The sequence below is a fragment of the Salmo salar genome, chromosome ssa09 (assembly GCF_905237065.1).
Source record: "Salmo salar chromosome ssa09, Ssal_v3.1, whole genome shotgun sequence".
NCBI lineage: Eukaryota > Metazoa > Chordata > Actinopteri > Salmoniformes > Salmonidae > Salmo > Salmo salar.
This window is the reverse complement of record NC_059450.1, coordinates 53469222-53495974: the sequence shown is the minus strand read 5'-3', so window position 1 is coordinate 53495974 and position 26753 is coordinate 53469222. Positions and strand designations below refer to the sequence as shown.

The window sequence follows — 26753 nt, the reverse complement described above, 5'->3', positions numbered from 1 at the left end:
AAGAGCATCGAGAAATGCATATCTAATGTGCAACCTCTTTATTAAGTATTTATACATATTGTATTCCAATATTTTTGTAATTGTTCAATTATTGATGGTAAATCCCAGTCTACTGGCATACAAGCACTATCGAGCCTTGCACAACATATGTAATATCTACAGAGTAAAGATCACATCTGTTAAATACACACAGGTGTTCAGAGAGATGCAGATAGCTCATTAGCACAGGTTAGTCCACTCTGTCTTCCGTGAACAAGCTCTTTAACATGGAAATATGGCCCTGTGGGAACCCTAACCCTGTGTATCAATTTAGCCTATTTTTGTTGTTTAAAATAATTTCTCGCCGATATGAAAACCGTACACCAAGCGATGCGTGTTAATGTTCAGATGAAGGGTTGGAGACTAAATTATTATTAACCCCAAACCACAGAAGATTCCTGCGTCTAATGTAATGGAACTGTAGAGTCAACGCTAACAGGGTCGACTGCTGCTGTGGTGTAGGAAGAGGGGTTTCCAATATGTAGGTTATATCCCTTTCTATATTATAACAACTAATATCCCCCCTCCCAAAAAAACTATATATGTTCATTAATGATACTTGTCTTATACCAGCCATAACTAATGGAATTACATGTTGTTTAGCCTAAATATGACAGTGTTTTTAAAAAGCTACTCCCCTAAATGTGTAATGATCCAGGCGGTTGCTATGCCGTGTAGTTTTATACAGGTCTATAGGGCTAACGAACAAAAATAATGGCACCGATACTGGCGCCTTGAAAAATATCGCCGGATTTATAAAACGTTATTTTCATAACAACGTTTGTTTAAAAATGGCTTGTATACGCAGGGCGAACGGACAATTCCCGTGTATGAGCCCCGCTGTCAGGTAACGTCGATTTCTGACGCTATCTTGTTTACCCGAAATGGGACGTGATGAAGCTAGCTAGCTACCTTTTAGCTAGCCGGCTGTAAATATTTAGCTGCAGATGTGTTGCTTCTTTACGTTGCTCGGCGGTTGAGCTAGCTAACGTTAGCCAACTGGTAACGTTAGCCAACTGGTAACGCTAGCCAACGGGTAACGCTAGTCAACGGGTAACGCTAGTCAACGGGTAACGCTAGTCAACGGGTAACGCTAGTCAACGGGTACCGTTAGCCAACGGGTAACGTTAGCCAACGGGTAACGTTAGTCAACTGGTAACGTTAGCTAACAGTAGCTTTCAAGCAAACGTCAGCTATCTCTCGCCATGTTTGACTATTGATATTGGATCAACCAGATAATGAAGCTAACTAATCGATTGATTTTAGCTAGACTAGTTAGCCGCAAGCGTCAATTGCCTAGGAATTCAATCAAAGTCGCACTGTGGGAATGTGCATATTCATCTACGTTGTACCTTTTTTACTGTATTTTTTTTATTTATTATTATTTACTGTAGATGCTGTGTTGCTATTTCCGCCTTTCGCAGGTCTGAGTGCGGATTGCACATTTTGATCATACGAAAAAAGGTAGAAGGTGGAAAATGTAAATTGCACCACCATCTAACCCTGCACACTATCTCCAAAACACATCCCACTACTTTAGCCCTAAACGATTCTACACCAGGCCGTGGTCCTTGCAGGATGGAAACCCTTCTCTCAATTTCCTGTAGATCTTCTGCACAAAAATCTCTCACACCCAAATATTTATCTGCTGCTTCAACTATCACATCTTTCTTCGGTGATTTTTTTTTTTTCTCCATCAGTGCAGTTGATCAAAGTTGGTTAAATGCAAGAAATCCAACCTTATTAAAACTCAACCTTTCTGAATCTCTCTCTTCAGGCCTACTCACTGGGGGGGGGCTCCGAGTCAAATCCCTCATCATTGGGCTATCCTCTACTCTCCTTACTGCCTCAGCATATGAAAGTCTTCCTCACTCAAACAATCTCAACTTGTCTCTTGTACAGGGCACTTCAGACCCCCAGCTGCATGGGCGCCCCACAGTGTTCACACAGTGCTTTCTCAACCCGAACTTCACACTCCCTCTGACTATGGCCTCCTGCACACTTTCCACATCCTTTTCTCCCCAATTGATAGTCTTGTCCCATCGCTGCAACTCCCGTACAGACTCGGGAGGGGCGAAGGTCAAGAGTCCTCCGAAACACAACCCCGCCCAAGCCGCACTGCTTTTTGACACAATACACACTTAACACGGAAGCCAGCCGCACCAATGTGTCGGAGGAAACACGTACACCTGGCGACCGTGTCAGCGCCCAGCCCGTCACAGGAGTCGCTAGAGCGCGATGGGACAAGGACATCCCTGCCGGCCAAGCCCTCCCCTAGCCGGTCGACGCTGGGGGTCTCCCGGTCACGACACAGCCTGGGATCGAACCAGGATCTGTAGTAACGCAGCTAGCACTGCCTTAGACCGCAGCACCACTCGGGAACCCTGAAATTATTATGTTTTAGTCAAGCATCTGTTTGGGCTTCTTGTGGTCAATTTGCATTCTACAAATGATTTGTAATTATCTTTATATTTTAGTTGACATTCTTATCCAGAGTGACTTACAGGAGCAATTAGGGTTTTTCACCTAGTCGTCTCAGGGATTCAAACCAGTGACCTTTCAATTACTGGCCCGACACTCTTAACCACTAGGCTACCTGCCGACCCTGCCTGTTCTGGCCCCCCCGACACTCTTAACCACTAGGCTACCTGCCGACCCTGCCTGTTCTGGCCCCCCCGACACTCTTAACCACTAGGCTACCTGCCGACCCTGCCTGTTCCGGCCCCCCGACACTCTTAACCACTAGGCTACCTGCCGACCCTGCCTGTTCTGGCCCCCCGACACTCTTAACCACTAGGCTACCTGCCGACCCTGCCTGTTCCGGCCCCCCCGACACTCTTAACCACTAGGCTACCTGCCGACCCTGCCTGTTCCGGCCCCCCCGACACTCTTAACCACTAGTTGATGGTCCCTGGTCTAGGCTATGCCACCCGTTTTCAAGTCCATTCGCAAATTTTTCATGCCATGCGTCAGCCTAATGATAAATAATGGTGTAATGGCCGACAGTTTTCTTGAGATTTAGTTTTCGTTATTGTGACAGGCTCATGTTTTACCGGACCATACCGCCTTACTTTCACCCCGAACATGACACCAGTCGAGTCTCGAGACGCCTGACGCAGATGGCTTCTCTGGGTGGAGGATACACAAAAAAATCTAAACAATTCCACTTCTCTAAACTTTGACGGATATAACAGTTCCCAGTTTGTCTTTTACCCAGCTTGAAACAACATATTGGTTGGCCAAAAAGCATAGATCCACTTATTCCAAAAACCGCGCTCCAACCGGTCCAAAATCATCTCTGGTAAGATTTTCAGGGCAAACGTTGGAAATCTGTACCAACACACCTGCTGCCACAGGACGGCCTTCATCCTGGTCAGCCTCAATTTCAGAGAAATCGTCACTGGCTGCATCTCATGATTCTCAAGAGAGCCAGCAGACCCATGGGATCTAACATCCTCAAAATGCTCAAGCGATAAACTAGATTTATAAGTAATATTACCTGGCTTGTATTCAGGCGATGAAGGTTTGTACTTAGAAAATTTTTTCCCCCTGCTTTCGAGTCATGGCATTTCCTCTTTCTCGCCGTCGGACTGTTAACCTTTTGTCCAATTGCTGCTCCAAGGTTCATACGGTGGATGTTTATTTGTATTTTGACAAACTGGCGTCAATGGCACCTACTGTAGTTATGTTATATTGTGTTTGTCTTTTTCAGCTGCTCCCGTCTGCGCCATGTCCAGTCACTTCTGTGGGAGGGGGAAGCCAGCCCTGATGGGATTCTTTGCTCTCTGGGTGAGTCCAGCACTGTCTCAATACTGGAGTCAACATTCAGTCTGAGGAAGTTGAATTTGACATCATGACAATCAATATATTAAACATTGCTTGAATGCAGTATACTGTCTTGAGATATTATTATTTATACACTTAGTATACCAAACATTAGGAACACCTTCCTAATATTGAGTTTCACCTCCACCTTTTGCCCTCAGAACAGCCTCAATTCATCAGGACATGGACTCTTCAAGGTGTCAAGCGTTCCACAGGGATGCTGGCCCATGTTGACTCCAATGTTTCCATTTGGGTGGTGGACCATTCTTGATACACACGAGGGAACTGTTGAGCGTGAAAAACCCAGCAGCGTTGCAGTTCTTACATTTACGTCATTTAGCAGACGCTCTTATCCAGAGCGACTTACAAATTGGTGCATTCACCTTATGATATCCAGTGGAACAACCACTTTACAATAGTACATCTATATCTTTTTTTGGGGGGGGGGGGTAGAAGGATTACTATGTCCTATCCCAGGTATTCCTTAAAGAGGTGGGGTTTCAGGTGTCTCCGGAAGGTGGTGATTGACTCCGCTGTCCTGGCGTCGTGAGGGAGCTTGTTCCACCATTGGGGTGCCAGAGCAGCGAACAGTTTTGACTGGGCTGAGCGGGAACTGTGCTTCCGCAGCGGTAGGGGGGCCAGCAGGCCAGAGGTGGATGAACGCAGTGCCCTTCTTTGGGTTTAGGGACTGATCAGAGCCTGAAGGTACGGAGGTGCCGTTCCCCTCACAGCTCCGTAGGCAAGCACCATGGTCTTGTAGCAGATGCGAGCTTCAACTGGAAGCCAGTGGAGAGAGCGGAGGAGCGGGGTGACGTGAGAGAACTTGGGAAGGTTGAACACCAGACGGGCTGCGGCGTTCTGGATGAGTTGTAGGGGTTTAATGGCACAGGCAGGGAACCCCGCCAGCAGCGAGTAGCAGTAATCCAGACGGGAGATGACAAGTGCCTGGATTAGGACCTGCGCCGCTTCCTGTGTGAGGCAGGGTCGTACTCTGCGAATGTTGTAGAGCATGAACCTTCTTGACACAAACCGGTGCGCCTGGCACCTACTACCATACCCCGTTCATAGGCACTTAAATCTCTGAATGGCACACATACACAATCCTGTGTCAAGGCTTAAAAAACATTATTTAACCCGACTCCTTCCCTTCATCTACACTAATTGAAGTGGATTTAACAAGTGACATCAATAAGGGTTCATACAGTAGCTTTCTCCTGGTCAGTCTCATGGAAAGAGCATGTGTTCTTAATGTTTTGTACACTATTCCCTGTTTTATATAGATGATGCGTTAGCTATATTGTTGTATATGTAGTCATATGAACTTCCCTGTTTTATATAGATGATGCTTTAGCTATATTGTTGTATATGTAGTCATATGAACTTCCCTGTTTTATATAGATGATGCGTTAGCTATATTGTTGTATATGTAGTCATATTAACTTCCCTGTTTTATATAGATGATGCTTTAGCTATATTGTTGTATATGTAGTCATATGAACTTCCCTGTTTTATATAGATGATGCTTTAGCTATATTGTTGTATATGTATTCATATTAACTTCCCTTGTTTTATATAGATGATGCTTTAGCTATGTTGTTGTATATGTAGTCATATTAACTTTCCCTGTTTTATATAGATGATGCTTTAGCTATGTTGTTGTATATGTAGTCATATGAACTTCCCTGTTTTATATAGATGATGCTTTAGCTATATTGTTGTATATGTAGTCATATGAACTTTCCCTGTTTTATATAGATGATGCTTTAGCTATGTTGTTGTATATGTAGTCATATTAACTTCCCTGTTTTATATAGATGATGCTTTAGCTATATTGTTGTATATGTAGTCATATGAACTTTCCCTGTTTTATTTGATTTCAGCATGATTTGACATGTTAGTTCATATTGCAGGGATTGACAGCAGGTATAACGAGGGCTGCAGTGAGCTGGCCAACTACCTGTTCTATGGACTGTACCGGAAGAACCATCTGAACCTGGGGCACATTCTAGAGGACTTCCCCGAGGAGGTGCTGGATGGTGAGGAGTACGGGTTATATGGGGTTTAGTATTTTATTAAGATCCCCAAGGCAGCGGATACTCTTCCTGTGGTCCAAATAGGAAGCAAAAACACAACAAATAGAATCAATTATATATATATATATATATATATATATATATAATACAATATGCAAATATATATATATATATAATACAATATGCAAATATATATATATATAAACATGTCTGTGTGTCTCTTCATAGTCCCCGTCATGCCGTAAGGTGTTCTTTTATCTGTTTAAAAATCTGAGTTACCTGGGGTGGCAGACAGTACAAAAAAAAATGCATGAAATGTATGCATTCACTACTGTAAGCCGCTCTGGATAAGAGCGTCTGCTAAATGACTAAAATGTAAATGAAGAGACGTCTGGTTGCATATCTTGTTTTTTACCGATGAGTGTCCATACTTTGTGCCAACAGACAGTTCGGTACCTTAAACGCATCAATACCTTGCGCAAATACCCATAGTGATGCAGGCAATCTCTCCACAACTGTATGCATTCACTACTGTAAGTCGCTCTAGATCTCTCCTCAACTTTGAGCCAGGGGAGACTGGCATGTAATTGACATTTTTATTTATTAATTTTTATTTCACCTTTATTTAACCAGGTAGGCAAGTTGAGAACAAGTTCTCATTTACAATTGCGACCTGGCCAAGATACAGCAAAGCATCCGCCCTACGTGTACATCTAAGTGCGATATGTGCTGCCCTGTTGTGAACCGACTGCAATTTATCTATGTCCAGGGCATAAAATTAACACCCGGCAAATGCGGGTAGATTTAGGTATTGCCCTGTTAGAATATCTATTTCACCAGCCACGCAGCAACATGGGGTTAGGATCAGTATAGTCAGTAGTAGGGGTTATGGGGTTAGGATCAGTATATAGTCAGTAGTAGGGGTTATGGGGTTAGGATCAGTATAGTCAGTAGTAGGGGTTATGGGGTTAGGATCAGTATAGTCAGTAGTAGGGGTTATGGGGTTAGGATCAGTATGGTCAGTAGTAGGGGTTATGGGGTTAGGATCAGTATGGTCAGTAGTAGGGGTTATGGGGTTAGGATCAGTATATAGTCAGTAGTAGGGGTTATGGGGTTAGGATCAGTATAGTCAGTAGTAGGGGTTATGGGGTTAGGATCAGTATAGTCAGTAGTAGGGGTTATGGGGTTAGGATCAGTATAGTCAGTAGTAGGGGTTATGGCTCCTGGCTCCAGTGATTAATATGTCTAAAGGTCTACATCCCGAATGGCACCCTATTCCCTATATAGTGCATATAGGTCTCTGGTCAACAGTAGTGCACTATATAGGGAATAGGGTGCTTTTGGGATGACAACCTCTGTTTTCTAGTGTGTTGTTAATGCTGTCTTACTCCGTGTGTTGTTCTGGCTCGTTAACATTGAGACCCCTCTCTTCGTCTCCATCTCCAGATGTGATCGTGCTGATCAAGGCAGAGAGTGTTCACCTGTACTGTAACCCAGTCAACTACAGTTACCTGCTGCCTTACGTCTCCCACTGGAGGAACCTCACCGTTCACTGCATGAACCAATCAGAGGTTAGCTATTACTGTAATCACATAGACTGCCTTACCCAGACAGAGGTTAGCTACTACTGTAATCACATAGACTGCCTTACCCAGGCAGAGGTTAGCTATTACTGTAATCACATAGACTGCCTTACCCAGGCAGAGGTCAGTTCACTACTATAACCACATAGACTGCCTTACCCAGGCAGAGGTCAGCTATTACTGTAACCACACATAGACTGCCTAACCCAGGCAGAGGTTAGCTATTACTGTAATCACATAGACTGCCTTACCCAGGCAGAGGTTAGCTATTACTGTAATCACATAGACTGCCTTACCCAGGCAGAGGTTAGCTATTACTGTAATCACATAGACTGCCTTACCCAGGCAGAGGTTTGCTACTACTGTAATCACATAGACTGCCTTACCCAGGCAGAGGTTAGCTATTACTGTAATCACATAGACTGCCTTACCCAGGCAGAGGTCAGTTCACTACTATAACCACATAGACTGCCTTACCCAGGCAGAGGTCAGCTATTACTGTAACCACACATAGACTGCCTAACCCAGGCAGAGGTTAGCTATTACTGTAATCACATAGACTGCCTTACCCAGGCAGAGGTTAGCTATTACTGTAATCACATAGACTGCCTTACCCAGGCAGAGGTTAGCTATTACTGTAATCACATAGACTGCCTTACCCAGGCAGAGGTTTGCTACTACTGTAATCACATAAACTGCCTTACCCAGGCAGAGGTTCGCTATTACTGTAATCACATAGACTGCCTTACCCAGGCAGAGGTTAGCTACTACTGTAATCACATAAACTGCCTTACCCAGGCAGAGGTTCGCTATTACTGTAATCACATAGACTGCCTTACCCAGGCAGAGGTTCGCTATTACTGTAATCACATAGACTGCCTTACCCAGGCAGAGGTTAGCTACTACTGTAACCACATAGACTGCCTTACCCAGGCAGAGGTTAGCTTCCTGCCATCACATTTCTAAATTCTCATTCAAATTTTCAATTGATCAAGTAATTAACAATATTTTTATGTCTTGATTAGATTACTTAATTAATAGAAATGCATTTATATTTGTTTCCTTAACCAAGCGTAGACATACATTGACCTGTGTATAAGTTGAATGTTGATTACCCATGTTGATTGTGTACACTCCTGTTCTCCGCCCTCCCCCATCTTCTTTGTTTTTCCCCTCATCTCCCCCTGCAGTATGAAGACGAGGAAGCAGCGGAGGAGTTTAAGATCTCCAGCTTTGTGAGCATGGTTCAAGACTGCAGCCGTATAGGAGTTCCTTACAGCACCCAGGGTACAGTATACTTACAGAGATTACATTACATAGTACATGTTACATGTACAGTGTCTTTGGCAAGTATTCGGACCCCTTGACTTTTCTCACATTTTGTTACGTGTCGTGACTTTACTTTCATTAATCTGATGATTGTTATTTATTTAATCAACTAACTATATGTGTTACCTGATTTTAAATTAATCATTTGACAATTAACTCATTAGGATTTGGGGCACCACGAGAGCGGTTGTTACCGTCTCCTGAATTAAACTCTGAAGGTCTTTACCTATTACATCCATAAAACAGTCAACGTATTAATCATAACCTCATATCATATCATCATTCTGAACAGTTGTAACCTCCTGCATCTGCAACAAAAAAAACAGCCTTACTTATGATTCAGTACTGATTCAGTAAAGACCCAATTGTGCTACTGTGTGTGTTTTTTTTGTGTTATTTGTAGCTTATTTTGTACATGTTTCCGCCACTGTCTCTTATGACCCGAAAAAGAGCTTTTGGATATCAGGACAAGAGATTACTCACCTCGAACTGGAAGAAGATTTTTTCTTTAACGTGTCGGAGGCGAAGGATTTACTTCAGACACCCGACAAGGCTCAAATCCCCGTTCATCGCATGAGAAAGAGACGGAGATATCGAGGACATAGGTCGGGGTGCCTTGTAAGGATCCGACGGCGACTGGGTAATCTGCCTCTACCATCAGTCCTATTAGCCAACGTACAATCATTTGGATAACAAAATAGACGAGCTACGTTCACGAATATCCGACCAATGGGACATTAAAGACTGTATTATGTTTCACCGAGTTGTGGCTGAACGACGACATGGATAACATTCAGCTGGTGGGGTTTACGCTGCATCGGCAATATAGAAGAGCTGCCTCTGTGTAACGGCTGTCTATGGAAGTAGACCAAGGTGCAGCAGAGTTAGTGTTCATCTTGAGTTTTAATTTACGAACGAACACGATACAAGAAAACCGACAGCCAAACAGTGCTGTCAGGTGCAAGACACTAAACAGAAACAATCCCCCCACAAAACCCAAAGGAAAAACAGGCTCCTTATGTGTGACTCCCAATCAGCAATGACGAACTACAGCTGTGCCTGATTGGGAGCCACACACGGCCCAAAACAAAGAAATACAAAAACATAGAAAAATGAACATAGAACGCCCACCCAATGTAACACCCTGGCCTAACCAAAATAAAGAACAAAAACCCCTCTCTATGGCCAGGGCGTTACACTCTGGTAAGACAATGGGTGCACCAGCTGTAAACAACAGCTGTAAATAACAAAATCTAATATTAAGGAAGTCTCAAGGTTTTGCTCGCCTGAGGTAGAGTATCTCATGATAAGCTGTAGACCACACTATCTACCTAGAGAGTTTTCATCTGTATTTTTTATAGCTTTCTATTTACCACCACAAACCGATGGTGGCACTAAGAACTCACTCAATGAGCTGTATACGGCCATAAGCAAACAGGAAAACGCTCATCCAGAGGCGGCGCTCCTAGTGGCCGGGGAACTTTCCAGAAGGATAGCCATCTCTGCAGCACTCCACCAATCAAGCCTTTTTATTGTAGAGTGGCCAGAGGGAAGCCACTCCTCAGTAAAAGGCACACGACAGCCCGCTTGGAGTTTGCCAAAAGGCACCTAAAGACTCTAAGACCATGAGAAACAATATTCTCTCGTCTGTTGAAACCAAGATTGAAGTCTTTGGCCTGAATGCCAAGCATAACTGAGCCCCCTGTGGCTCAGTTGGTAGAGCATGGTGTTTGCAACGCCAGCATGGTGTGTGCAACGCCAGGGTTGTGGGTTCGATTCCCACGGGGGGCCAGTACAAAAAAAATGCATGAAATGAATGTGTTCACTACTGTAAGTCGCTCTGGATAAGAGCGTCTGCTAAAATGACTAAAATGTTTAAAAAAATGGAGGAAACCTGGCACCATCTCTACGGTAAAGTATGGGGGTGGCAGCATCATGGTGTGGGGATGTTTTTCAGCGGCAGGGACTGGGAAACTAGTCACGATCAAGCGAACGATGAACGGAACAAAGTACAGAGAGATCCTTGATGAAAACCTGCTCCAGAGCGCTCAGGACCTCAGACTGGGGCAAAGGTAAACCTTCCTACAAGACAACAACCCTAAGCACACAGCCAAGACAACACAGTCTCTGAATGTCCTTGAGTGGCCCAGCCAGAGCCCGAATTTGAACCCGATTGAACATCTCTGGAGACACCTTAAAATAGCTGTGCAGCAACGCTCCCCATCCAACCTGACAGAGCTTGAGAGGATCTGCAAGCAAGAATGTGAGAAACTCCCCAAATACAGGTGTGCCAAGGTTATAGCGTCATACCCAGGAAGACTCAAGGCTGTAATCGCTGCCAAAAAGGCTTCAACAAAGTACTGAGTAATGGGTCTGAATACTTATGTTAATGTGATATTTCAGTAAAAAAATTTAAAAAAGGATATCTAAAAACCTGTGTTTGCTTTGTCATTATGGGGTATTGTGTGTAGATTTATGAGGGGAAAAAACGATTTAATCAATTTCAGAATAAGGCTGTAACGTAACAAAATGTGTTGAAAGTGAAGGGGTCTGAATACTTCCTGAATGCACTGCATTTACTCCTCCATATCTACTTCCTTAGTAACCAGTAATTACTCCTCCATATCTACTTCCTTAGTAACCAGTAATTACTCCTCTATAACTATTTCATTGGTAACCAGTAATTACTCCTCTATAACTACCTCCTTGGTAACCAGTAATTACTCCTCTATAACTACCTCCTTGGTAACCAGTAATTACTCCTCTGTAACTACCTCCTTGGTAACCAGTAATTACTCCTCTATAACTACCTCCTTGGTAACCAGTAATTACTCCTCTATAACTACTTCCTTGGTAACCAGTAATTACTCTATAACTACCTCCTTAGTAACCAGTAATTACTCCTCTATAACTATTTCCTTGGTAATCAGTAATTACTCCTCTATAACTACCTCCTTGGTAACCAGCAATTGCTTTTAACAGCCTCCGACGTGACTTCTATTGTTCCACTTATGTAATGAAGCAAACAACTAATTGAACAATTGTAACATAATTGAACTGTAACCAGCAACTTGTTTTATAGTGTGACGATTTGGGATGTGTATTGTTTATATGTAAATGAGAAACTGTGCTGTTTTCAGGCCACATCCAGACGTTTGACATGTTTATGATAGAGAAGTGGCCCATCATTCAGGCCTTCGCTCTGGAGGGGATTGGTGGAGGAAGCTTCTTCACCATGAAATACAAGGTACCTCACTCCATATTACTAATACAAATGTAATACAAACCTTACATCCATGGCAGAATAGTTAGTAAAATAATTACATCTCCATTTAATTTGAATGGTAGACAATAGTTGCCTGACAACTCAAACTAAATTCGCTACATACTTCAGTCTTAGACATTTGTGGTGACGAGGGGCGTTGATACAAAACAAAGTCATCAGCAATTGGATCATCTCTAACCAATCAGAGAATCAAAGCTAATGACACATTTTCTAAAACACTGCTTTACCTACTTGTGTTCTGGCTCTGTCTGGGACCAATCAGAACGGTTAGAATGTGTTTCGCATTATAATAATCGTCGGGGAGGTAGCTCGGATCCAGACTCATCGCAGAGAAGAAACTGTGGGCGTGGCGTTGCATTTGGCCGTTAGCAAGAAGTTTGGGTTACTTGTCGCAAATGGTTGACAGGATGTGTGTACTGTGCTGTGTGTTTCAGTTGATGGACATTAGTGAGAAGCTGTGGCAGACCTACACCAGATTGGACCCTGTCTCCCTGGACAACCTCCTGACTGAGGTAACCATTCTGAGCTTGAACGTACCACACGCCTGTGAGTAGACGTTGGACCAGCGTGTTGTGATGGCCACGCTGACTCTGGTGTCTCTTCCAGGACCTGGTGTTGTTTGAGAAGCAGTGGAGCAGTTTCTTCTCCAGCTTTGACATCGAGAGCCATCTGTCAATCCTGGAGCTGTCTGAGGCTCAGGCAGGGGAGGTAACTAGAACTGCTAAACCAGTCAAATGAAATTGTATTGGTCCATACACATGGTTAGCAGATGTTATTGGTCCATACACATGGTCAGCAGATGTTATTGGTCCATACACATGGTCAGCAGATGTTATTGGTCACATGGTTAGCAGATGTTATTGGTCCATACACATGGTTAGCAGATGTTATTGGTCCATACACATGGTTAGCAGATGTTATTGGTCCATTACACATGGTCAGCAGATGTTATTGGTCCATTACACATGGTCAGCAGATGTTATTGGTCCATACACATGGTCAGCAGATGTTATTGGTCCATACACATGGTCAGCAGATGTTATTGGTCCATTACACATGGTCAGCAGATGTTATTGGTCCATACACATGGTTAGCAGATGTTATTGGTCCATACACATGGTTAGCAGATGTTATTGGTCACATGGTCAGCAGATGTTATTGGTCACATGGTTAGCAGATGTTATTGGTCACATGGTTAGCAGATGTTATTGGTCCATACACATGGTCAGCTGATGTTATTGGTCCATACACATGGTCAGCAGATGTTATTGGTCCATACACATGGTCAGCAGATGTTATTGGTCCATACACATGGTCAGCAGATGTTATTGGTCACATGGTCAGCAGATGTTATTGGTCCATACACATGGTTAGCAGATGTTATTGGTCCATACACATGGTTAGCAGATGTTATTGGTCCATACACATGGTTAGCAGATGTTATTGGTCCATTACACATGGTTAGCAGATGTTATTGGTCCATTACACATGGTCAGCAGATGTTATTGGTCCATACACATGGTTAGCAGATGTTATTGGTCCATACACATGGTTAGCAGATGTTATTGGTCCATTACACATGGTTAGCAGATGTTATTGGTCAATTACACATGGTTAGCAGATGTTATTGGTCCATTACACATGGTCAGCAGATGTTATTGGTCCATTACACATGGTCAGCAGATGTTATTGGTCCATTACACATGGTCAGCAGATGTTATTGGTCCATTACACATGGTCAGCAGATGTTATTGGTCCATACACATGGTCATCAGATGTTATTAGTCACATGGTCAGCAGATGTTATTGGTCCATACACATGGTTAGCAGATGTTATTGGTCCATACACATGGTTAGCAGGTGTTATTGGTCACATACACATGGTCAGCAGATGTTATTGGTCACATGGTCAGCAGATGTTATTGGTCCATACACATGGTTAGCAGATGTTATTGGTCCATACACATGGTTAGCAGATGTTATTGGTCCATACACATGGTTAGCAGATGTTATTGGTCCATACACATGGTTAGCAGGTGTTATTGGTCACATACACATGGTTAGCAGATGTTATTGGTCCATACACATGGTTAGCAGATGTTATTAGTCACATACACATGGTTAGCAGATGTTATTGGTCACATACACATGGTTAGCAGATGTTAATGCGAGTGTAGCGAAATGCTTGTGCTTCTAGTTCCGACAGTGCAGTAATATCTAACAAGTAATCTAACAATTCCCCAACAACTACCTAATACACACAAATCTAAAGGGGTGAATGAGAATATGTACATATAAATATATGGATGAGCGATGGCCGAACGGCATAGTCAAGATGCAATATATGGTATAAAATACAGTATATACATGTGATATGAGTAATGTAAGATATGTAAACATTATTAAAGTGGCATTATTTAAAGTGACTAGTGATGGCCTGTGATTGGGTCTCAGTGCAAGCAGCAGCCTCACTGAGTTAGTGATGGCTGTTTAGCAGTCTGATGGCTTTGAGATAGAAGCTGTTTTTCAGTCTCTCAGTCCCGGTGTGATGCAACACACCTCCAGGCTGTGTAAGGGTTATTTTACCACGAAGGAGAGTGATGGAGTGCTGCATCATATGATCTGGCCTCCACAATCCCCCGAACTCAACCAAATTGAGATGGTTTGGGATAAGTCAGACCGCAGAGTGAAGGAAAAGCAGCCAACAAGTGCTCAGCATATGAGGGAACTCCATCAAGACTGTTGGAAAAGCATTCCAGGTGAAGCTGGTTGAGAGAATGCCAAGAGTGTGCAAAGCTATCATCAAGGCAAAGGGTGGCAATTTAAAGAATCTCAAATATAAAATATATTTTGATTTATTTAACACTTTTTTTTTGTTACTACATGATTCCATATTGTGTTATTTCATAGTTTTTGATGTCTTCACTATTATTCTACAATGTAGAAAATTGTAAAAATAAAGAAAAACCCTTGAATGAGTAGGTGTTCTAAAACTTTTGACCAGTAGTGAATATAACACACTGTCAGTGTTAGAATCTTAATCACAAACACAACTGGAGTTATAACCAGTTTTAGGAGTGTATATTATCAGCACAAACTGTCATCACTGAGAGAGCAGGCTCTACATCTCAAGCACAAAATGTCATCACTGAGAGAGCAGGCTCTACATCTCAAGCACAAAATGTCATCACTGAGAGAGCAGCCTCTACATCTCAAGCACAAAATGTCATCACTGAGAGAGCAGCCTCTACATCTCAAGCACAAAAATACATCCGCAACACACTCGCCTGCTTTCATTGTTTTATGTGACGTGAACATGCTACAGCAGGTACTGTGGCTGAGGTGCACAGGGAGCAAGGAGACACTGCCTGGGATCTGTCTGTTGATGAGCATCATTTCATTCCTGTATGTCCCTGAAGTATTCGGTGGCGAGAGCGTGTGTATGGAGAGCTTCTGCTCAGACATGTACTGTATGGGATACCGTTCCTTTGGAGAAACCATTTCACAAGATTACTTCAGAGAGATCATGCGTTACCTCCGTATTGATGAAATAGAAACGAGAACGCTATCAGCAGGCAAAAAAAAATGCTAATTAAAAACTGAGATCACCCAACAATAAATATTAGATGGCGTTAAAAATTCACACAGAGAAAAGCACCAGGACTGGACAGCTTTCCCATAGAATTCTGTTCAAAGTTTTTGGACAAAGAGGCTTCCTATTTACACAAATGACAACACACGTCACTTAATTCAGCACTTTCTAGTTCCATGTATCAAACAGGTATTTCAGTTATATTAAAACCAGGAAAATATGGAGAGTTTAAAATAATAACAAAGCGTATAAGCATTAGAATGGCAAAAGTCTTACCAGACTTGATACATATCAATCAAACAGGGTTTATTACATATTTCAGTTTAATACAATATGTAAAAAATAAATAGATATAGGTTGATCAATAACAGCAAGATGGCGCCGACAGAGATGGTCGCCTGTATTATTTCGTACACTGTTAGCCCAGAAAATCTGTTGTTATTACACAGCCAGGAAGAACTACTGGATATAAAAGCGACGTCAACTTACCATCATTACAACCAGGAATACGTCTTTCCTGAAGCGGATCCTTTGTTCGAACCTCCATCCTGGACATTGAATCTAATCCCAGAGGCCGACCCAAAACAACACGGTCGCCGCAGGAGAGGCAGACGGAGCGGCTTACTGGTCAGACTCAGAAGGCAAGCACACCATCCACCGCTTCTGAGAATATTACTTGCCAATGTCCAGTCTCTAGACAACAAGGTGGATGAAATTAGGGCACGAGTTGCCTTCCAGAGAGACATCAGAGATTGTAACATTCTCTGTTTCACGGAAACATGGCTCACTCGGGATATGTTGTCAGAGTTGGAACAGCCACCGGGTTTCTTCATGCGTCGCGCCAACAGAAACAAACATCTCTCTGTTAAGAAGGTGCCTCATGATTAGCGACTCGTGGTGTAATCATAACAACATACAGGAACTCAAGTCCTTTTGTTCACCTGACCTAGAATTCCTTACAATCACATGCCGACCGCATTATCTACCAAAATAATTCTCTATTCTCTAGAGAATTCGACTATAGTCACAGCCGTGTATATCCCCCCCAAGCAGATACCTCAACGGCCCTGAAAGAACTTCACTGGACTCTATATAAACTGGAAACCATATATCCTGAGGCTGCATTTATTGTAGCTGGGGATTTTAACAAAGCTAATTTGAGAACAAGGCTACCTAAATTCTACCTGCACATTGATTGTAGTACCCGCTCGAGCAAAACATTGGACCACTGCTACTCTAACTTCCGCAATGCATACAAGGACCTCCCCCGCCCTCCCTTCGGCAAATCTGACCACGACTCCATCTTGTTCCTCCCTTCCTATAGGCAGAAACTAAAACAGGAAGTGCCCGTACTTAGGTCTATCCAATGCTGGTCTGACCAATCGGATTCCACGCTTCAAGATTGCTTCGATCATGTGTACTGGGATATGTTCCAGGTAGCTTCAGACAATAACATCGACGTATACGCTTACTCGGTGAGTGAGTTTATTAGGAAGTGCATTGGAGATGTTGTACCCACTGTGACTATTAAAACCTTCCATAACCAGAAACCATGGATAGATGGCAGCATTCTTGCAAAACTGAAAGCGCGAGAACCACCACATTTAATCAAGGTGACTGGAAACATGACCGTATACAAACAGTGTAGTTATTCCCTCCAAGGCAATCAAGCAAGCAAAGCGTCAGTGTGTATATATATATATTTTTATTTAACCTTTATTTAACTAGGCAAGTCAGTTAAGAATACATTCTTATTTACAATGACGGCCTACCTAGTCAAACCCGGACGACGTTGGGCCAATTGTGCTCCACCCTATGGGACTCCCAATCACAGCTGGGTTGATGCAGCCTGGATCTGAACCAGGTACTGCAGTGACGCCTCTTGCACTGAGATGCAGTGTCTTAGACCACTGCGCCCCAGTATAGAGACAAAGTAGAGTTGCAATTCAACGGTTCAAACATGAGACGTATGTGGCAGGGTCTACAGACAATCACCGATTTTATAAAAAGAAAACCAGCCCCATCGGAGACATCGACATCTTGCTCCCAGACAAACTAAACAACTTCTTTGTGTGCTTTGAGGACAATACAGTGCCACCGACACGGCCTGCTACCAAAGACTGTGGGCTCTCCTTCTCCGTGGCCGACGTGAGTAAAACATTTAAACGTGTTAACCCTCGCAAGGCTGCCGGCCCAGACGGCATCCCCAGCCGCATCCTCAGAGCATGAGCAGACCATCTGGCTGGTGTGTTTACAGACATATTCAATCAATCCTTATCCCAGTCTGCTGTCACCACATGCTTCAAGATGGCCACCATTGTTCCAGTTCCCAAGAAAGCAAAGGTAACTGAGCTAAATGACTATCGCCCCGTAGCACTCACTTCTGTCATCATGAAGTGCTTTGAGAGACTAGTCAAGGATCACATCACCTCCACCCTACCTGATACCCTAGACCCACTCCAATTTGCTTGCCGCCACAATAGGTCCACAGACGATGCAATCGCCATCACACTGCACACTGCCCTATCCGATCTGGACAAGAGGAATACCTATGTAAGAATGCTGTTCATTGACTACACCTCAGCATTCAACACCATAGTACCCTCCAAGCTCATCATTAAGCTTGAGACCCTGGGTCTCAACCCCGCCCTGTACAACTGGGTCCTGGACCTTCTGACGGGCCGCCCCCAGGTGGTGAGGGTAGGAAACAACATCTCCAACCCGCTGATCCTCAACACTGGGGCCCCACAAGGGTGCGTTCTCAGCCCTCTCCTGTACTCCCTGTTCACCCATGACTGCGTGGCCATGCACGCCTCCAACTCAATCATCAAGTTTGCAGACAACACTACAGTGGTAGGCTTGATTACCAACAACGATGAGACGGCCTACAGGGAGGAGGTGAGGGCCCTCGGAGTGTGGTGTCAGGAAAATAACCTCACACTCAATGTCAACAAAACAAAGGAGATGATCGTGGACTTCAGGAAACAGCAGAGGGATCAGCCCTCTATCCACACCGATGGGACAGTAGTGGAGAAGGTGGAAAGTTTTAAGTTCCTTGGCGTACACAGACAAACTGAAATGGTCCAGCCACACAGACAGCGTGGTGAAGAAGGCGCAACAGTACCTCTTCAACCTCAGGAGACTGAAGAAATTTGGCTTGTCACCAAAAACACTCAAACTTTTACAGATGCACAATCGAGAGCATCCTGTCGGCTGTATCACCGCCTGGTACGGCAACTGCTCTGCCCACAACTGTAAGGCTCTCCAGAGGGTAGTGAGGTCTGCACAATGCATCACCGGGGGAAAACTACCTGCCCTCCAGGACACCTACACCACCCGATGTAATAGGAAGGCCAAAAAGATCATCAAGGACAACAACCACCCGAGCCACTGCCTGTTCACCCGCTATCATCCAGAAGGCAAGGTCAGTACAGGTGCATCAAAGCTGGAACCGAGAGACTGAAAAAAAGCTTCTATCTCAAGGCCATCAGACTGTTAATAACATGTTTGGGATAGGGGGCAGTATTTTCACGTTGGGATGAAAAGCGTGCCCAGAGTAAACTGCCTGGTACTCGGGCCCAGAGTCAAATATTTGCATATTATTAGTAGATTTGGATAGAAAACACTCTGAAGTTTCTAAAACTGTTTGAATGATGTCTGCGAGTATAACATAACTCATATGGCAGGCAAAAACCTGAGAAAAATCCAACCAGGAAATGGTAAATCTGAGGCTTGTAGTTTTTCAAGTGATTGCCTATCCAAACTACAGTGTCTGGGGTCATTTTGCACTTCCTAAGGCTTCCACTAGACGTCAACAGTCTTTAGAACCTTGTTTCATGCTTCTACCGTTACTGGGGAGAGAATAAGAGCCCATTCAACCAGTGGACTGCTTGAGACCAATGAGTTGTTTACTGCAGGCGCTCCAATCCTTCTTCTTTTTCCTCTGTAATGAATACGCTATTGTCCGGTTGGAATATTATCGAATATTTATGATAAAAAAGACCCTAAGGATTGATTGTAAACATCGTTTGACATGTTTCTACGAACGGTAATGGAACTTTTTGACTTTTCGTCTCTGGTTTTGCGCTCGTGCATTTTGCCTTTGGATAGTGATCTGAACGCACGAACAAAAGGAGGTATTTGGACATAAATATGGAGTTTATCGAACAAAACAAACATTTCTTGGGGAAGTGGGAGTCCTGGGAGTGCATTCCGACGAAGATCAGCAAAGGTAAGTGAAGATTTATAATACTATTTCTGAGTTTTGTTGACTCCAGAACTTGGCGGGTAACTGTATAGCTTGCTTTGATGGCTGAGCTCTGTACTCAGAATATTGAACAATGTGCTTTCACCATAAAGCTATTTTGAAATCTGACACAGCGGTTGCATTAAGGAGAAGTGTATCTATAATTCTTTCAATAACTGTTGTAAATTTGATCAACGTTTATGATGAGTATTTTTGTAATTATATGTGCTCATTCACAGGAAGTTTTGGAGGCAATACATTTTATGAACATCACACGTCAATGTAAAATGGGGTTTTTGGATATAAATATGAACTTTATCGAACAAAACATACATGTATTGTGTAACATTGAGTCCTGGGAGTGTCATCTGATGAAGATCATCAAAGGTTAGTGATTCATTTTAGCTGTATTTCTGGTTTTTGTGACGCCTCTCCTTGCTTGGAAAATGGCTGTGTGGTTTTTCTTGTCAAGGTGATGTCCTAACATAATCTAATGTTATGCTTTCGCCGTAAAGCCTTTTTGAAATCGGACAATGTGGTTGGATTAACGAGAAGTTTATCTTTAAAATGGTGTAAAATAGTTGATTGTTGAGAAATCTGAATTATGAGATTTTTGTTGTTTTGTATTTCGCGCCCTGCTATTCCATTGGCTGTTGGCTAGGGGTCCTGCTGGCGGAACATCTGTCCTCAACAGGTTTTAAACAGCCATCACTAACACAGACTAAAATCTCTAGCCACTTTAATAATTAAAAATTGGATGTAATAAATGTATCACTAGCCACTTTAAACAATGCCACTTTATATAATGTTTACATACCCTACATTACTCATCTCATATGTATATACTGTACTCTATACCATCTACTGCATCTTGCCTATGCCGTTCAGCCATCACTCATTCATTTATTTTTATGTACATATTCTTATTCATTCCTTTACACTTGTGTGTGTATAAGGTAGTTGTTGTGAAATTGTTAGATTACTTGTTAGATATTACTGCATAGTCAGAACTAGAAGCACAAGCATTTCGCTACACTCGCATTAACATCTGCTAACCACGTGTATGTGACAAATAAAATTTGATTTGATTTGGAGGGAATGATGGAACATAACTAACGAGATTACTGTTAACTAAAATGTACGCTTAATTCAGTATAAATTCATGTGTAGAATTTATTATACAATAGACAATATTCACACATTTTGCTGCACGTGTATTAAGTATAAAACTAATAATGACTCAATAATCCATGCTTTCTGGCAATGCGATATAGTCCAGAATATGTGGGCGGAGCTAGAAAGTTGGCTGCCAGAGGTATTACAATGTAAACTTCCTTTTTAATCCGTCTGTCTGTATATTTCAAGACATGTCATATGGTTGTAGAGTGAGATACCCAATGGACTGGACGGTTCTCATTTCTCATCTTGAAAAAAACGTATATTAAAAACTTGGCAATCAATTAATCTACCATAATTAACAGAATGGAAAAATCTCATTTATTATTGAAATAGCATTGGCGACCGACGAAAAATGAATTAACATAGCATAGCTACATGTTGTCTATAACTACATTATTACAGTCTGGGCTCAGACAGGAGAGGTAACTTAACATAGCTACATGTTGTCTATAACTACATTATTACAGTCTGGGGCTCAGATAGGGGAGGTAACTTAACATAGCTACGTGTTGTCTATAACTACATTATTACAGTCTGGGGCTCAGGCAGGGGAGGTAACTTAACATAGCGACATGTTGTCTGTAACTACATTATTACAGTCCGGGCTCAGACAGGGGAGGTAACTTAACATAGCTACATGTTGTCTATAACTACATTTAAATTTACATTAAAGTCATTTAGCAGACGCTCTTATCCAGAGCGACTTACAAATTGGTGCATTCACCTTATAATATCCAGTGGAACAACCACTTTACAATAGTGCATCTAAATCTTTTAAGGGGGGGTTAGAAGGATTACTTAATCCTATCCCAGGTATTCCTTAAAGAGGTGGGGTTTCAGGTGTCTCCGGAAGGTGGTGATTGACTCCGCTGTCCTGGCGTCGTGAGGGAGCTTGTTCCACCATTGGGGTGCCAGAGCAGCGAACAGTTTTGACTGGGCTGAGCGGGAACTGTGCTTCCTCAGAGGTAGGGAGGCGAGCAGGCCAGAGGTGGATGAACGCAGTGCCCTTGTTTGGGTGTAGGGCCTGATCAGAGCCTGAAGGTACGGAGGTGCCGTTCCCCTCACAGCTCCGTAGGCAAGCACCATGGTCTTGTAGCGGATGCGAGCTTCGACTGGAAGCCAGTGGAGAGAGCGGAGGAGCGGGGTGACGTGAGAGAACGTGGGAACGTTGAACACCAGACGGGCTGCGGCGTTCTGGATGAGTTGTAGGGGTTTAATGGCACAGGCAGGGAGCGCAGCCAACAACGAGTTGCAGTAATCCAGACGGGAGATGACAAGTGCCTGGATTAGGACCTGCGCCGCTTCCTGTGTGAGGCAGGGTCGTACTCTGCGAATGTTGTAGAGCATGAACCTACAGGATCGGGTCACCGCCTTGATGTTAGCGGAGAACGACAGGGTGTTGTCCAGGGTCACGCCGAGGCTCTTAGCACTCTGGGAGGAGGACACAAGGGAGTTGTCAACCGTGATGGCGAGATCATGGAACGGGCAGTCCTTCCCCGGGAGGAAGAGCAGCTCCGTCTTGCCGAGGTTCAGCTTGAGGTGGTGATCCGTCATCCACACTGATATGTCTGCCAGACATGCAGAGATGCGATTCGCCACCTGGTTGTCAGAAGGGGGAAAGGAGAAGATTAATTGTGTGTCATCTGCATAGCAATGATATGAGGGACCATGTGAGGATATGACAGAGCCAAGTGACTTGGTGTATAGCGAGAATAGGAGTGGGCCTAGAACAGAGCCCTGGGGGACACCAGTGGTGAGAGCACGTGGTGCGGAGACAGATTCTCGCCACGCCACCTGGTAGGAGCGACCTGTCAGGTAGGACGCAATCCAAACGTGGGCCGCGCTGGAGATGCCCAGCTCGGAGAGGGTGGAGAGGAGGATCTGATGGTTCACGGTATCAAAGGCAGCAGATAGGTCTAGAAGGATGAGAGCAGAGGAGAGAGAGTTAGCTTTAGCAGTGCGGAGAGCCTCCGTGACACAGAGAAGAGCAGTCTCAGTTGAATGCCCAGTCTTGAAACCTGACTGATTAGGATCAAGAAGGTCATTCTGAGAGAGATAGCAAGAGAGCTGGCCAAGGACGGCACGTTCAAGAGTTTTGGAGAGAAAGGAGAGAAGGGATACTGGTCTGTAGTTGTTGACATCGGAGGGATCGAGTGTAGGTTTTTTTCAGAAGGGGTGCAACTCTCGCTCTCTTGAAGACGGAAGGGACGTAGCCAGCGGTCATGGATGAGTTGATGAGCGAGGTGAGGTAGGGGAGAAGGTCTCCGGAAATGGTCTGGAGAAGAGAGGAGGGGATAGGGTCAAGTGGGAAGGTTGTTGGGCGGCCGGCCGTCACAAGACGCGAGATTTCATCTGGAGAGAGAGGGGAGAAAGAGGTCAAAGCACAGGGTAGGGCAGTGTGAGCAGGACCAGCGGTGTCGTTTGACTTAGCAAACGAGGATCGGATGTCGTCGACCTTCTTTTCAAAATGGTTGACGAAGTCATCCGCAGAGAGGGAGGAGGGGGGGGGGAGGGGGAGGAGGATTCAGGAGGGAGGAGAAGGTAGCAAAGAGCTTCCTAGGGTTAGAGGCAGATGCTTGGAGTTTAGAGTGGTAGAAAGTGGCTTTAGCAGCAGAGACAGAAGAGGAAAATGTAGAGAGGAGGGAGTGAAAGGATGCCAGGTCCGCAGGGGAGGCGAGTTTTCCTCCATTTCCGCTCGGCTGCCCGGAGCCCTGTTCTGTGAGCTCGCAGTGAGTCGTCGAGCCACGGAGCAGGAGGGGAGGACCGAGCCGGCCTGGAGGATAGGGGACAGAAGAAATAAAAGGATGCAGAGAGGGAGGAGAGGAGGGTTGAGGAGGCAGAATCAGGAGATAGGTTGGAGAAGGTTTGAGCAGAGGGAAGAGATGATAGGATGGAAGAGGAGAGAGTAGCGGGAGAGAGAGAGCGAAGGTTGGGACGGCGCAATACCATCCGAGTAGGGGCAGAGTGAGAAGTGTTGGATGAGAGCGAGAGGGAAAAGGATACAAGGTAGTGGTCGGAGACTTGGAGGGGAGTTGCAATGAGATTAGTGGAAGAACAGCATCTAGTAAAGATGAGGTCAAGCGTATTGCCTGCCTTGTGAGTAGGGGGGGAAGGTGAGAGGGTGAGGTCGAAAGAGGAGAGGAGTGGAAAGAAGGAGGCAGAGAGGAATGAGTCGAAGGTAGACGTGGGGAGGTTAAAGTCACCCAGAACTGTGAGAGGTGAGCCATCCTCAGGAAAGGAACTTATCAAGGCGTCAAGCTCATTGATGAACTCTCCAAGGGAACCTGGAGGGCGATAAATGATAAGGATGTTAAGCTTGAAAGGGATGGTAACTGTGACAGCATGGAATTCAAATGAGGAGATAGACAGATGGGTCAGGGGAGAAAGAGAGAATGTCCACTTGGGAGAGATGAGGATTCCAGTGCCACCACCCCGCTGGCTCGATGCTCTAGGGGTATGCGAGAACACGTAGTCAGGCGAGGAGAGAGCAGTAGGAGTAGCAGTGTTATCTGTGGTAATCCATGTTTCCGTCAGCGCCAGGAAGTCTAGGGACTGGAGGGTAGCATAGGCTGAGATGAACTCAGCCTTGTTGGCTGCAGACCGGCAGTTCCAGAGGCTGCCGGAGACCTGGAACTCCACGTGGGTCGTGCGCGCTGGGACCACCAGGTTAGAGTGGCAGCGGCCACGCGGTGTGGAGCGTTTGTATGGCCTGTGCAGAGGGGAGAGAACAGGGATAGACAGACACATAGTAGACAAGCTACAGAAGAGGCTACGCTAATGCAAAGGAGATTGGAATGACAAGTGGACTACACGTCTCGAATGTTCAGAAAGTTAAGCTTACGTTGCAAAAATCTTATTGACTAAAATGATACAGTACTGCTGGCTGGTGGAGTAGGCTAGCTAGCAGTGGCTGCGTTGTTGACTTTGAACGTGTAGCTGGCTAGGTAACCTCGATAGTTTCAGTACTACACCTTGTCATGATACAAAGCAACTTTGTAGCTAGCTAGCTAACATAACACTAATCAAGACGTTCCTTGTAATGTATTTAGTTTCTACAATGCTGCTCGTCGGTAATAGTTGGCTGGGTTAGGAAAAATGGCGTCACGGGGAACGGAAATAGCTGGCTAGCTAACCTCGATGGCTGGCTAGCTAACCTCGGTAATTACTAGACTACACAATTATCAAGCTATGACAAAGACAACTAAGTAGCTAGCTAGCTAACACTGCACTAGTCAAATCGTTCCGTTGTAAAGTATTAGTATCTACAGCGCTGCTAGTCGGTAACGGTTGGCTAGCTAGCAGTGGGTTAATGATGACTAGGTGTGTTGACTAAGTCTGGCGCCGCGTCGCGGCTGGCTAGCTCACCTCGATAATTACTCAAACTACACAATTATCTTAGATACAGAGACAGCAAAGACAACTATGTAGCTGGCTAACTAACACTAACACCACACTAATCAAGTCGTTACGTTGTAATGTAATAGTTTCTACAGTGCTGCTAGTCGGTAGTGTTTGGCTAGCTAGCAGTGATGACTAGCTAGCTAGCAGCTAGCAGTGTTGACTACGTTAGGAGGACGAAGATAGCTAGCCTCGATAATTACTCAATTACTCTAAACTACACAATTATCTTTGATACAAAGACGGCTATGTAGCTAGCTAAGAAGAATTGCTCAGATCAAACAACTCAAGCCGTTGTAATGTAGTGAAGTGTAATATTACCTGTGGAGCGAAGCGTAGTGCGACTGCTTGCTCCAAACCGGAAGTACCGGTTTGGAGCATTATTACAGTCCAGGCTCAGACAGCGAAGGTAACTTAACATAGCTACATGTTGTCTATAACTACATTATTACAGTCCGGGCTCAGACAGGAGAGGTAACTTAACATAGCTACATGTCTATAACTACATTATAACAGTCCGGGGCTTGGGCAGCGAAGGTAACTTAACATAGCTACATGTTGTCTATAACTACATTATTACAGTCCGGGCTCAGACATGGGAGGTATCTTAACATAGCTACATGTTGTCTATAACTACATTATTACAGTCCGGGGCTCAGATAGGGGAGGTAACTTAACATAGCTACATGTTGTCTATAACTACATTATTACAGTCCGGGCTCAGACAGGGGAGGTAATTTAACATAGCTACATGTTGTCTATAACTACATTATTACAGTCCGGGCTCAGACAGGGGAGGTAATTTAACATAGCTACATGTTGTCTATAACTACATTATTACAGTCCGGGGCTCAGACAGGGGAGTTAACACATGTTCTCTAGTTGGCCAAGTACAGTTTGCTACGTTGGTTTGTTAGTGAGCAAACCAAACCATTGACTACATGTCTGTTAAATCCCCAGGCGTTCCGGAGTTATTTCTCTCATGGCCTGATCTCCAGTAACATAGCTGACAGCAGTAGGAGACGGCAGCCCCTGGTTCTGTTTGGGAGCCACTCCTCCATGGAAAACCTTCACAGCTACTCCTTCAACTTCCCTTCTGATGGACACCAGGTCCGCAACACCGGACCCCAGGGGACCCCAGCCAAACACATGGTGAGAGCACCCTAACCCCTAGCACCCTAAACCCTAACCCCTACCCTGTTCCCAGCCAAACACATGGTGAGAGCACCCTAAACCCTAACCC

At 44.3% G+C, this 26753-nt stretch overlaps 1 protein-coding gene across 3 annotated transcripts in view; it reads left to right on the top strand.

Annotated features, from left to right (window-relative positions):
* The first annotated feature begins 424 nt into the window (after positions 1 to 424).
* dnaaf9 (dynein axonemal assembly factor 9) overlaps positions 425 to 26753 on the top strand; it is a 94536-nt gene continuing 68207 nt past the window's right edge. For 2 of the 3 annotated variants that reach the window (XR_006771026.1, XM_045723810.1), the window contains exons 1-9: positions 701 to 886; positions 3752 to 3828; positions 5775 to 5900; positions 7344 to 7468; positions 8671 to 8767; positions 11950 to 12056; positions 12530 to 12607; positions 12702 to 12803; positions 26471 to 26662. Coding sequence is in view for 2 of the 3 variants with exons in the window: in XM_045723810.1 (XP_045579766.1) it covers positions 831 to 886; positions 3752 to 3828; positions 5775 to 5900; positions 7344 to 7468; positions 8671 to 8767; positions 11950 to 12056; positions 12530 to 12607; positions 12702 to 12803; positions 26471 to 26662 (960 nt within the window). In the remaining variant the exon portion in view is untranslated. Of the gene's footprint in view, positions 521 to 700; positions 887 to 3751; positions 3829 to 5774; positions 5901 to 7343; positions 7469 to 8670; positions 8768 to 11949; positions 12057 to 12529; positions 12608 to 12701; positions 12804 to 26470; positions 26663 to 26753 lie in introns of those variants that run through there. The other variant, XM_045723811.1, reaches the window with a different exon arrangement.